This window comes from Eumetopias jubatus, unplaced genomic scaffold (assembly GCF_037043125.1).
Source record: "Eumetopias jubatus isolate StellerSeaLion01/CBP00866 unplaced genomic scaffold, mEumJub1_p1.0 scaffold_6, whole genome shotgun sequence".
NCBI lineage: Eukaryota > Metazoa > Chordata > Mammalia > Carnivora > Otariidae > Eumetopias > Eumetopias jubatus.
The window spans coordinates 58,618,595-58,633,411 of NW_028274812.1; the positions used below are offsets into that span (position 1 = coordinate 58,618,595).

Consider the following 14,817-nt stretch of genomic DNA (forward strand, 5'->3'; position numbering starts at 1 on the left):
ATCACTTATAAAATCTTTAAAGACTAAGACCCTAGGTTTTTAACATTATGCCTTGGGGTGCCTGGCCGGCTCAGTTGGTAGAGCATGCAACTCTTGATCTCAGGGCTGTGAGTTCAAATCCCACATTGGTTGTTTACTTTAAAATAAAGTCTTAAAAAAATTATGCCTAATTTCACATTAAAACAGCTTTCTTTCTTTCTTTCTTTCTTTCTTTCTCTACGGTACCACCACCAGTAGTCGTATAAGTTTATCTAGCTGATCTGGAGGTCTAAGAGAATATTAATACTGATTTGAAATAAAATACATTGAGCTGTTAAAGCAAGAATGAGAGAGAGAAATGTAATGCCAGCAGGATCCCTGAAACAGAAGAAAAAATACAGTGAGAAAAGGTTTGGTTGCCTTTGAACAAGCCAGTTGCAGGAGTCGGGTCAGAGGAGTCTGAGTTTGAATGAGGCACTCTCATCTCAGACGTTAACATTTACGTAGTACTTGAGTGTGGATATTTACTATATCTTTCTTAAATTATTTTGATCTTATCTCCACAATACATGTTTAAAACTGCTTAGAAATGGTGGGGGGTTGTTAAGAATGAAAATCTTTTTATTTGTGAAGCTGCAGTGTCTGGGTTTCCAAGCCCGGATGCTAGCAACTTAAAGAACTACGTGCTTGACAGTCCTTCTGTAACAATGGAAAGAGAAGACTCAAAGGGAAAATGTTTGCAGTGGCAGATTTGAAGCCCTAGAAATCTGCTTTTGTTGATATTATAGAAGAAGCTGCAGAACCATTTAGGAGATGATTCGGTCACTTCGTCTTTTGTACCGTGAAACCTTCCCATTGTCCTTGGAAGCTTGCTCCCAGATAAGCCTCCTGTATCTGTGGGCTGCAACAATAAAGCTTTACAAGCCTAAGCAAGTAAACTGAATACTGAACTATATAACCCTCCAGGAAGTGCTGGGAACATTAAAAAAAAAAAAAAAGACAAGTTGCAGATGCAAGCACATTCATAGTCATTTGTACACCGAAGTGCTACACAAAGGGAAAAACATGTACAGTGGCATTTAAGTGTTAGTAATCTTTTGATGGACAAAAATCAATTATTATACAGGAGCAGCACAGTGGGAAGCACTCACCATATTTAGACAGGCTTGAAAAAATCTGCTGCAAACCGAGAACTCAGAGGGAAAACAGGCATTCCCTATATGAACTTAAATACTCAGTCTCCTGATACTGCCCTAGCTAGTGGATCCATAACAGTAAGCACAACAAAATCAGATTATAAACTGAAGAGTAAAGCACATACTATTCTTTAAAAGCACTCTATGTAAAAATAAATAAATAAATAAATAATCTCAAAAAGTAAGTAAGAGCACTCTCTGTCTTGTTCACAATGAGTATTTTTGGTGATTAGGAATTTATATTTTAATGTTGCTATGAAATAAATAAAATCCTCATAAATAAAAAGATTAAATTTTTAGATCCATTAATAACAACAAACATAAAAAGCAAGGGAATTTTTTTTTCTTGTAAAAGTAACGGTCTACATTAAGTGTTTTTTTTAATTTTATTTTATTATGTTATGTTAGTCACCATACATTACATCACTAGTTTTTGATGTAGTGTTCCATGATTCATTGTTTTCATATAACACCTAGTGCTCCATGCAATATGTGCCCTCTTTAATACCCATCACCGGGCTAACCCATCCGCCCACACCCGTCCCCTCTAGAACCCTCTGTTTGTTTCTCAGAGTCCATAGTCTCTCATGGTTCATCTCCCCTTCTGATTTTCCTCCCTTCATTTTTCCCTTCCTACTTTCTTTTTTTTTTTTTTAACATATAGTGTATTATTTGTTTCAGAGGTACAGGTCTGTGATTCATCAGTCTTGCACAATTCACAGCGCTCACCATAGCACATACCCTCCCCAATGTCCATCACCCAACTACCCCATCCCTCCCACCCCCTACCACTCCAGCAACCCTCAGTTTGTTTGCTGAGATTAAGAATTCCTCATATCAGTGAGATCATATAATACTTGTCTTTCTCTGACTTACTTCGCTTAGCATAATACCCTCTAGTTCTATCCATGTTGTTGCAAATGGCAAGATTTTGTGGTTTTTTTGATGGCTGCATAATATTCCATTGTATATATATACCATTGTGTGTGTATATCTATCTATCTATCTATATGTATATAGATAGATAGATATATATATCTTTTTTATCCATTTATCTGTTGATGGACATCCTGGCTCTTTCCATAGTTAAGCAAGGGAATTTTAATAGCAACTGAACTTGAAATTTGAAGATCAAAGCGATAATATGAAGTATATTAAGGAGAGGACATGAGGGGTGCCTGGGTGGCTCAGTCATTAAGCATCTGCCTTAGGCTCAGGTCATGATCTCAGGGTCCTGGGATCAAGCCCCATGTCGGGCTCCCTGCTCAGGAGGGAGTCTGCTTCTCTTTCTGCCTCTGCCCCTCTCCCCCCACACCCCCTCCCACCCCAGCTCATGCTCTCTCTCTCAAATAAATAAATAAATAAAATCTTAAAAAAAAAAAAAAAGGAGGGCGCCTGGGTGGCTCAGATGGTTAAGCGTCTGCCTTCGGCTCAGGTCATGATCCCAGGGTCCTGGGATCGAGTCCCGCATCGGGCTCCCTGCTTCTTGGGAGCCTGCTTCTCCCTCTGCTTCTCTCTCTCTCCCTCTGTCTCTCATGAATAAATAAATAAAATCTTTAAAATAAAAAAAAATAAAAAAATAAAAAAAAGGAGAGGACATGAGTAGACTGAAGCTTTAGGTCCAGAACTGCAGGTAAAGTTATATAAATTTCCAAATTATATGATATCATAAATCTTCATTCAAAATTTTAAAAAATAATGAACATTTTTTAAATGTTTTAGGCTTTCTAAAATGAATTATTCCATGATATAACCATATACTGCACCCATACAATGTATTGGGCATAGGTTTTGTTGTTGAGGGGGAGTAAAAGATATTTATAAACAAGTTGCTTAATCTCAATTCTAAAAGAGAAAAAATAAGGTGTCCAGATTGTCCAGAAAAATCTGAAATTATGGTTTAAAGCGGCTGAAAGAAAACTGAGTGCTACATTAAAAGAGGAGAGAAATGAGAGGGGCAAAATATCCAACCAAGCATAGTCTAATCTTGGCCTCTACAGAGGGGAACGTCTAGATGTTTGAGGATACACCCATGATATTAATACAGTGCTCTAGCATATGTGGGATTTCTGGATAAGAAGTGTTGCTTTAGAGGAACAATTCTCAATCAAGATGTTATTTTGGTCAGAAACTATAGTTGCTAGACTTCATTTCATAGTATTCATTGTTCAAGTTGGCTAAAACCATGGGTTGAAATCACACTACTTTACGTTTTAGCTGTGTGCCCATGAGTAGGCTCTTTAGGCAATCAGGACATTAGCTATATCAATTGTAATAATATTAATAATGGTATCTACCTCAAAAGGTTATTTTGACCATTAACCAAATAAATACATGAGTAGTGCTTTGAACAGGGTCTAGCATGTAGCAGGAATTCAATAAATGTCTGCTATTTTTTTTTTGTAATGGACTATGTGATCTTACTCTATAAAGCTGAGAAGCGTACCAAGGCACCATCCCCAGCCATCTTAGTCTTCTTTCCATTTTGAAAATTCTTGGAGATCTTTCTTGCTTTAGGGTCTTTGAGTATCCTATTCTCTCTGCCAAGAACACTCTTCTCTTTCTTTAGCTTGCTAATTCCTTCTCAAACTTCAGGTATCTGCTATCTACTCCTCTACAGGAGGCCTACCCGACTAGTCCTTTCACTCCTGACTCCCAGTATAACTCAGGATTATCCTGTAAATGGCATTAACCCATTTATCTTTTCCTTATATCTTAAGCAAAAGGTTTGGTGTGTGTGTGCGTGTGTGTAAATGTGTGTGTAACCCTCCCTATGAATCCTTACCATTTTCTAAGCTCCCTGAGGGCAGACACCATGTCTATTTTGTTCATCAAACAAAGCTTTTAGCGTGTCATCATCGTTCAATACATATTTGTTAAATAAAAGAATGAATAAAAATAAATTCAAGAAAAATGGAACTGATTATGATTAGCACACTGATAATGCCAAATCCTAGAATACTTCACTGTTTTTTCTTAAGACACACAATAAATATATTGAACAAGAAGCACAGTGAACTTCTCTTTGGTATCTCCACAACTTCTCTTTGCGGAGATATCATTATTCACAACACAGCCAGAATCCCCTCTGAGATTTTTCCAAGAGAATAAAAAACAAAATAACTAAACATAAATCAAATGATCATAACCTCCTTATAAAATATAAATTAAACATCAGTAAATTACATCAAGTATAATGCTTACTAAGTAAAGTAACTAATCTCTTAAAATCTATTCTTTTCTTGGTTGTGGATATTTTGTAATCAGAGTATCCAGAACAAGAATTTTTTCACTAAGTGATATAAAAACAAAGTGACTTTCCTTTTAATAAATATGAGAATCACTTAAAGACCAACAGAGGGACATACTCTAAAATAGAAGTAACTTCAGGGCTCCTGGGTGGCTCAGTCATTAAGCGTCTGCCTTTGGCTCAGGTCATGATCCCAGGGTCCTGGGATCGAACCACGCATCAGGCTCCCTGCTCTGCGGGAAGCCTGCTTCTCCCTCTCCCACTCCCCCTGCTTGTATTCCCTCTCTCTGTGTGTCTCTCTCTATCAAATAAATAAATAAAATCTTTAAAAAACAAAAAATAAAATAAAATAAAATAATAAAATAGAAATAATTCTCTTTCGAAATGTAAGCTTAGTGTATTGCTCCACAGTTGATCTTACATCTTAGTTACACAGAGTAATGATCTGAGCAGTTGTTCTCAATCATTGCTATAGATCAGAATTACTTGTGGAATTTTTTTTTAAAATGAAGATTTCCAAAGTCCAAAGCTCAGAAATACTGTTTCAAAAGGTATGAAATGTGTTTTGGGTACAAATGCGTTTTTAAAAACTTTATGCCTGGCTTTAATATGAAACTAAGGTTAAATACAACTTGTTTATCAATAGACACAAAATTGTTCATGATTGAGAAAAATACCTGAATACTTCTTATAAAACAACCCTAAGTAGTTAAGACTGAGAAATTATATGGATAGTCTTAGTCACCTGCTTTGTTTGGACAAAAAGTTTGCATTAACCTTCAAGGTGAAAAATATTTAAGTATAATCATTCAAAAGTGGCTTACTTCTTCTAATTTTCCATTTAATTAAATACTGTTTTTTTAATTTAATTTGACAAATGTTTGAGTGCTTGCTATGCGTAGGGCACTTTTCTCTAACATTAAAATATCAAAAGAGTACAAAATTTGATCATTGGCCTTATATAGATTCATGTCAAATGGACACACAGATATATACCTATTTTTAAGATAAAAAAAACAGTGCCTAGTAAGTGCCATAATAGAGTCTTATGATACTTAAAGTATACATCCCCCACCCCACACACCCCCCAACGACATACACACAACTTAATGGAGAGATCAGTTTCATGGAGTGGTTGTCATTTGAGATGAGTCTGGAAGGATGAATAGGATTCTCACAGGGAAATGTAAAGAACTGGGCAAAGTTTTGGAGCCATAAGATAAGTGATGTATCTGGGAGTTTGGCTGGATCAAGGAGAACACCAAAAGAAGTGCCAACTGCTGAAGACTACAGATGTCTCTTATAAAGCACTCATTATGAGCATTGTAGAGACACATATGATGTAAAGATAGGAGACATAGTCAGAGCCTATGCCTCAAAGAAATGGTCAGTGATGTTTGGAGAAATATTGCGTACATGAAATAAGAAAAGAATAATGTAATATTAATTCTAAATAATATAAAGTACTGACAAGTACAAAAATATCTCAGAAATGGAGAGAAACATATTATAGACAAAAGGAACAGGGCTAACACAATCATGGGAGTAGGTTAACTGAAAGGGAATAATAGGAAATAAGGAAGGAAAGGTGGGAGAAGATAAAATTATAGAAGGTCTTGAACATCAGGGTCAAAATTTGGGGCACTCTTTAATGGTCAATAGTGATTCACTATAGACTTACAAGGAGGGAAACAGGAAAATGACAGATTATTATAATGAAGAGTGGGGTGCATTGTAGAAGGAGAAGGCTGTCAGCAGTAAGGATGGTTACGTGGTTACTGCAATGGTCCTAGCAGGAGGAAATGCAATCCAGGACATACAGGCAGAAAAGAGATGTATTAGCATCTTGTGGAAGCATTTCAACTGAAAAACAAGGCCAGTAAATTGGTGGGTATGAGAGTACCTTTGAAAAAAAGAGGGAGATACAAAGAGAACTTAGAAAGTTTGGATATGATGGATAGGGAGCAAGTATTCACTGAGGTTCTCAGCAAGGGAGTGATTAAAAAAACTCATGAACTTCCATCACTGTCATTTCATGATTACCAGCTTTGCTTCATTATCAAGAGTCTTTAACCCAAGTTATTTTATTTTGACATGCCGAGAGATCTGACGTCCCTCATTGTTAATAAAAGGACATGATTATGAATTCCTCCTGGCTTGATCTGCCACCTTAAATCAAATTTAGAAATTATACAAATGCTAAAAGTGTGTGGTGGGTTGTTCTGAACATTAATCTTCCATTCTTATTGGCTACCTGGGAAGACACAAGAACTAGCACTGATAAGCTTATTCTGTAGGTAGAAAGTACTGACTTAATAATATAAGAGCTCCTTGATTATTCTAAAATTAAAATTCCCATTTCAAATGGCATTGTAGGAATAGGTAAATATTACTGTGTGATCTATTTAAGATATATAATTATAAAAGGTATAAAAATACCCAGTGCATTGGTATTAAGTCTGTTGCTGGTGAAATTTTTCTGGCTTAAAAAAGTACTTGTCATATTTAATTTTATTAGAGAGATAAATAAACCAAAAGTGATTTTCCACGATGAAAACAATTGAAAGCAAGGTTGAAATATAATGATAATAGAAAAAAATCCTGAAAAATAAATGACATGCCCTCTAACATATATTTGCAGGAGATGAAAGCAGAAGTAAAGTTCACATGCAGTCCCTCACATAACTTATTTATACATCTGCAAGTCAATACATTTTTCAAATCTTAACATTGAAAATTCTTCATTGGTACCTAATTTTGCAGAAATGTAATGATTTCTAGTAATACATAAAGCTGTATTATTAATCAACATAAACAGCCCAAACATTAATATAAGTTACATCATTGAAGACTAATATAATAAAATTGTGGCTAAATTAACCTTGACTCCTCTGTTATACAGTAATTGCTAAATAACTGCAAAATACATTACATTTTGTTCTTCCCTGTTCAAATTATAATGTTCTTTTTAATCCACTTCCATGTTTATCTACATTTATCTAAAAAAAATGGAAAAGCAAATACTTACCAAAATGGTGGTAACGATCAAAGAACGATTAGATAAGGAGTCTGTGATGTTGGTTGGCTTTCCCTTTTGACTTTCTGTCATATTCAGGCCACTGGCTGGATCCCAAGTTCCAATCTATAAAATAGCATATGGACTTTGTAAATTGTCCATCAGGCACCTGGGAGATAGTACTGCAAGAGAAAGTTAAAATGGCTAACACTTATTATTCACCTCTGCTGCATTATCTGCTGTCGTTAAAGTAAAGGGTGCTTGTTTTAAGCATGATTCACTGCTCTGTGAAGTGTGTCCAGTGAAGTGTGACATTAAAGAACAAAATGATCCACTGTACCTCTACAGTCAGTATGGGAGCTTAATTTTCCATTCAAACTTTCATTCACCAAGATAAACCACATTTGATTATACCTTGATAGCTGGCTAGAAACTCATTAATAGTGCATATCTTTTACTCTAATGGATCTATCTCATCCTCTCATTACAAAGATAACATGCCATGTTATATAGACAAAGCTAAAAGACAGAGTAAACCCTGGGGATCCAGGATAAATTAATAGGTGAAGGCAAACTTAAGAGCGGCATTGAATGGTTTTTGCATGACCTCCAATAGGGCAAAATCATACCCAGAATTATTACCTTTGGAGCTTTTACAAATACACCTTTGGGCATTCAAAATACTCCAAGGAAACATTAGAGCACAATCTCATCGGAGCAACCTATTCTAATACTTCTCCCTGTTTGCTATTTAATATATACTTTAATTTAACTAATACTCTCTAATAATTAGGCCATATATTCTCAGTGTTCAGATGTTTTATACCCCCCTGAATACAGCCTATAGGATGATAATAGCACACCTCTGGGAGACATATATAAGCATAGGATGCCACTGAATGCATATACTGGGTGGTTTATGTACACCGGCACCATCACCCTGCCATATAATGATGGTCAGCACTGAAGAAGAACAGAGGCAAAAGAAGATTCGAGTCAGTAGTTCTATTCTCCACCCTCTCAAACCTAGGAGTCATGGATAATAAACTTCGTTTTCCATATCCCTTTAGCCAATTACCCAATATGCTTATTCAAAGGAAAGGAAAACTATCAATTATCAGTTTGTCTTTAAAATAAAGCTTCATATATAAATTAAATAATTTTAAAATGACATTGATTTAGCAGGTAATATTTACCCTGGTCTACCTAAATATGCTAACAAAGGTCTAATCAGCATAATCTTATCCAACTTAAATATTATGATCCTTTTTATTTTTATTTTTTATATTTCATCACATTTACTCTTTTTGATCCTTTTTTTTCATTTCCATAGTTTTCTTAGTAACCTATTAAGATGTCTATCTCCCTCTAATTGGAGAAACACAACTATAGAAACATTAGTAATTTCTGTACTTCATAAGAAGAATAGATATGCCATTCTAATAGTTGTATGTTAAGTGCAAACCCAATATATTTTTTTCAAAAATGCATTAACTAGGGGCACCTGGGTGGCTCAGTTGGTTAAGCAACTGCCTTTGGCTCAGGTCAGGATCCTGGAGTCCTGGGATCGAGTCCCACATCAGGCTCCCTGCTCGGCAGGGAGTCTGCTTCTCCCTCTGACTCTCTTCCCCTCTTATTCTTGCTCTCTCTCTCACATAAATAAATAAAATCTAAAAAAAATGCATTAACTATATCAGGAATCCCATATAATGTTTTTTAGTGATGTCTTAAAAAAACCTCCTGGCTGCCTGGGTGGCTCAGTCAGTTAAGCATCTGCCTTCGGTTCAGGTCACGATCTCAGGGTCCTAGGATCGAACCCCGCCATCAGGCTCCCTGCTCAGTGAGGAGTCTGCCTCTCCTTCTCCCTCTGCCCCTCCTCCCTGCTCATGAGTGCTCTCTCTCTCTCAAATAAATAAGATACTTAAAAAAATAAAAAATAAAATAAAATAAATCTCTTACCATAATTTCTTATATTAATTTTCCTCCTACCATTAAAAACTATATATTCCTGATGTTTGTGTCAATATAGGAAAAAAGTCAGATAATACAGTGAGAAAAAAATACTGATTTCAACATTCTCTCCAAAGTAAATTATTTACTGGTCAATTAAATTTCTTTACTTTAGACTATGAGGACCATGATGTCATAAAGGCGGAGTCTAATTGTAATTTAGGGTCAATAATGAAAGGCAGTCCGGGGCCAGAGAGGTAACATCCATGTGTGAAGAAAAAGGGCATAAGCCAGTAGTAAGAATTTCCAGGCAAAGGTATGCAGTTTCTAAATTTTACAAAATCTCAAGGCAGAATAGCAAGTAATAGCCACAATCCAGAACCTCCTCTTCTCACAGCTGTGTACCTTGGGGCTGCATGCTCCCAGAGCAGGTGATTTTTTTCAAGTTCTTAATAAGGCATCACTAGGGCTAATAGAGGCCTCATTAGGAACCTGGATGGGGAAGGACAGAGAGGATATTGTAAAACCCAGAATGCCTGCTGACCTGCTTAAAGTGTTTCAAATTCAAAATCATTAAGAAAACACTCTGTTGGCTAAACAAGACACATCTGCAGATCGGATTTTGCAATGACTGCCACTTTTCTGCCCCTGGTCTATCATTAATACCTATTACACATTTGTCCCTTTAGATTTTCTTTCTTTTTTTTCACCATTAGCTAAATAGCTAGATTTTTTTAAAAACGTGTAATTCTACCAGCTGAAGCATTGGCAAACATCATTTGCCCACTGTCGTCTTCCTAATGACATCCGCAAGCTTGATCAATTAGTTTTTTAACTTTCTACCTAAATCATTAATATAAAATATTGCCAATTTCACTTACCATCATCTTCCATGATTACTTTTATAAAAAACAATTTAGCTAGATGCCCACTCATCTAAATATATTTATCTAGTTTCATTCTCTGTCACTTGCTTTTCTAGTACTATTTGGATGGAGGGGTTCTGGTTCTAGTATATGAATCGATAATTTCCTATAATCATAAATGTTAAATATCCTCTTTTATAAGTCTAGGTTTCTGAGCAGAATATTATAAGTTTCAGAAATTTCAGTGACATGAAATTTTAAATCAAAAAGCGTTGTATGATCCCTAGATTTTAAGTCTACAGGAAATGTATAATTCAAAACTTTTTAGTGATTGAGGGAATTGTCACCAGTGGGTCTTTTGATTTGTTTTGTTTTAATCACAAGAACCATAAGCTAAGTCAAGATGATCTTTTTTTCTTTTAAACTATTTTCAGAACCATAATTTTCTCATTATATGATTTAATCAAGTTTTACAGTACTTTTTTCAGCTCTAAAATGGAATAAAGATATCTAAGCACTCGACTTCACAGAGATGTTTTAAGTAGAGTGATAACTCTCAACAAAGTGGTATAAAGGGAATGTATCTCAATATAAAAAAAGGTCATATATGACAAGCTTACATCTAATGTTATACTAAATGCTGAAAAGCTAAAAGCCTTTCCTCTAAGATGAGGAACAAAACAAGGATGCCCATTCTTGTCACTTTTACTTAACACTGTATTGGAAGTCCTTATCATGGCAATTAGGTAAGAAAAAAAATAATCTGAATTGGAAAGGAAGAAGTAAAACTCTCACTATTTGCAAATAACATGATATTATATATAGAAAACTAAAGACTTCATCAAAAAACTGTTAAACCAATAAACAAATTTAGTAAAGTTTCAGAATACAAAATCAATATATAAAAATGTATTATGTTTTTGTACACTAATAACAAACCACCAGAAAGAGAAATTTTTAAAAATCCACTTACAATTGCATCAAAAAGAATAAAATAACTAGGAATAAATTTAACCACAGAGGTGAAAGATCTGTACATTAAAAATTATAAGACATAGCACAAAAATAGACACATAGATCAATGAAATAGAATAGAGAGCCCAGAAATAAACCCATGCTATATGGTCAATTAATCTATGACAAGGCAAGAATACGCAATGAGGAAAAGACAGTGTCTTTAATAAATGGTGCTGGGAAAACTGGACAGCTACATGCCAAAGAATGAAACTAGACCACTTTCTAACCCTATACACAAAAATAACTCAAAATGGATTAAAGACCTAAATGTGAGACCTGAAACCATAAAAATCCTAAAAGAGAACACAGGCAGCAATTTCTCTGACATCAGCTGTAACAATATTTTTCTAGATACCTCTCCTAAGGCAAGGGACACAAAAGAAAAAAATAAACTATTGGGACTATATCATAATAATAAATTTTTGCACAGTGAAGAAAATCATCAGCAAAATAAAAAATAAACCTACTGGATGGGAGAATATATTTGCAAGTGATATATCCAATAAGTGGTTAATATCTAAAATGAATAAAGAAACTTATACAACTCAACATCAAAAAACCCCCAAACAATCCAATTTAAAAAAGAAGACATGAACAGACATTTCTTCAAAGAAGACATACAGATGACCAACAGACACATGAAGACATGCTCAACAGCACCCATCATCAGAGAAATGAAAATCATAGCCACAATGAGATATCACCTTACACCTGTCAGAATGGCTAAAATAAAAAAAAAGAAGAAGAAATAATAGGTGTTGGCAAGGATGTGGAGGAAAAGGAACTCTTGTGAACTGTTGGTAGGACTGTAAATTGGTACAGCCACAGTGGAAAACAGTATGGAGGCTCCTCAAAAAATTAAAAATAGAAATACCATATGATGCAATAATTCCACTACTTGGTATTTACCTAAAGAAAATGAAAACACTAATTCAAAAAGATATATGCACCCCTATGTTTATTACAGCATTACTTACAATAGCCAAAATATGGAAACAAGCTAAGTATCCAAGAATAGATGAATGGATAAGGAAGTGTGATAGGTGATAGATGATAGATAGAGAGATAGATTCACACATAATATTACACAGCCATAAAAAAAAAAATATCTTGTCATTTGCAACAACATGGATGGACCTTGAGGGTATTATGCTAAGTGAAATAAGTTAGACTGAAAAAGACAAATGCCATATGATTTCACTCACATGTGAAATCTTAAAAACAAAATAAATGAATAAAGAAGCAAAAAACAGAATCAGACCTATAAATACTGATAGTTGCCAGAGGGAGATGGGGTAGAGTGGTAGCAAAATGGGTGAAGGGGACTGGAAGATACAGGCGTCCAGTTATAGAATGAGTAGTCATGGATATAAAAGGCACAACACAGAGAATATAATCAATGATATTGTAATAGTTGTGTATGATGACAGATGGTAGCTACACTTATGGTGAGCAGAGCATAATGTATACAGAAGTCGAATCACTATGTTGTACACCTGAAACTATTGTAACATTGTGCATCAAGTATACTCAACTCCTCCCCCCAAAAAAACCCTACAAGGCATTAATGAAAGAAATTGAAGAAAACACAAATAAATGAAAGGATATTCCATGATCATGGATTAGAAGAATCAATATTGTTAAAATGTCCCTACTACACAAAGCTATTAACATATTCAATGCAATCCCTATCACAATTCCAATGACATTTTGCAAAAAAATAGAACAAATAACCCTAAAATTTATATGGAACCACACACACACACACACACACACACACACAAACACACACACACACACACAAGCCCAAAAGCCAAAGCAGTCTTGAGAAAAAGGAACAAAGCTGGAGGCATCACACTCCCTGAATTCAAACTATAACAAAGCTATAGTAATTAAAACAGTATGGTATTGGCATAAAAACAGACACATGGCTCAATGGAACAGAATAGAGTACAGAAATAAGTCCACATATATATGGCCAATTCATTTACAACAAAGGGGCCAAGAATATACAATGTGGAAAGTACAGTCTCTTCAATAAGAACTGGACAGACACATGCAAAAGAATGAAACAGAACCACTATCTTACTCCATACACACAAATTAACTCAAAATGGATGAAAGGCTTGAATGTAAGACCTGAAACCCTAAAACTCCAAGAAGAAAACATAGGCAATGAAATCCATGACATAGGTCTTGGTGATGATTTTTTTTAATCTGATGCCAAAAACAAAAGCAACAGAAGTAAAATTAAAAAATGAGACTACATCATACTAAAAAACTTCTGCACAGCCAAGGAAACCATCAATAAAATTAAAAGGCAACCTACTGAAAGAAAATATTTCAAAATCATACATCTGATAATGAGTTAATATCCAAAATATATAAAGAACTCATACAACTCAACAGCAAAAAGAAGTCCTACAAACAATCCAAATAAAAATGGGCAGAAAATCAAAAGGAATGAGATCTTGCCATTTGCAACAACGTGGATGGAACTGGAGGGTGTTATGCTGAGTGAAATAAGTCAATCAGAGAAAGACATGTATCATATGACCTCATTGATATGAGGAATTCTTAATCTCAGGAAACAAACCGAGGGTTGCTGGAGTGGGGGTGGGGTGGGAGGGATGGGGTGGCTGGGTGATAGACATTGGGGAGGTATGTGCTATGGTGAGCGCTGTGAATTGTGCAAGACTGTTGAATCACAGATCTGTACCTCTGAAACAAATAATGCGATATATGTTAAGAAAAAAAGAAGAAGAAGAAGAAGATAGCAGGAGGGGAAGAATGAAGGGGGGTATATCGGAGGGGGAGAAAAACCATGAGAGATGATGGGCTCTGAAAAACAAACTGAGGGTTCTAGAGGGGAGGGGGTGGGGGGATGGGTTAGCCTGGTGATGGGTATTAAAGAAGGCACGTTCTGCATGGAGCACTGGGTGTTATGCACAAACAATGAATCATGGAACACTACATTATAAACTAATGATGTAATGTATGGTGATTAACATCACAATAAAAAAATTTAAAGAAAAAAATGGGCAGAAAATCTGAATAGTCCTTTTTTCTAAAGAAGATATAGAAATGCCAACAGGTATGAGAGTATTCTCAACATCATTAATCACCAGCGATATGCAAGTCACAACCACAGTGAGATATCTTACACCTGTTAGAATGGCTGTTATTAAAAAGATGAGAAATTACAAGTATTGGCAAGGATGTAGAGAAAAGGGAAGCCTTGTGCACTGCTGGTAGGAATGTAAATTGGTGCAACAACTATGGAAAACAGTATGGAGGTTCCTCAAAAAACTAAAAATAGAACTACCATAGCATCCAGCAATTCCACTTCTGGTTTTTACCCAAAAACAAAACAACAAATATACCTTGAGAAGATATATATGCCCACATGTTCACTGCAGCATTATTTATAATACCCAAGATAAGAAAATAATCTAAGTGTCCACCAATTTATGAAAAAAGTAATTATGTCATATATATGTCTTGAACAAAGAGCCTAAGTGATACTTTTCCAAAGAAGATCTG

General features: G+C 35.2%; 1 protein-coding gene across 3 annotated transcripts in view; it reads right to left on the reverse strand.

Annotated features, from left to right (window-relative positions):
• The window catches only part of GRIK2 (glutamate ionotropic receptor kainate type subunit 2), a 672,482-nt gene that overhangs the window by 244,052 nt on the left and 413,613 nt on the right, over positions 1-14,817 (reverse strand). For all 3 annotated transcript variants that reach the window (XM_028104281.2, XM_088024271.1, XM_028104282.2), the window contains exon 9: positions 7,454-7,567. In XM_028104281.2, the coding sequence (XP_027960082.1) occupies positions 7,454-7,567 (114 nt within the window). The remainder of the gene's footprint in view (positions 1-7,453; positions 7,568-14,817) is intronic.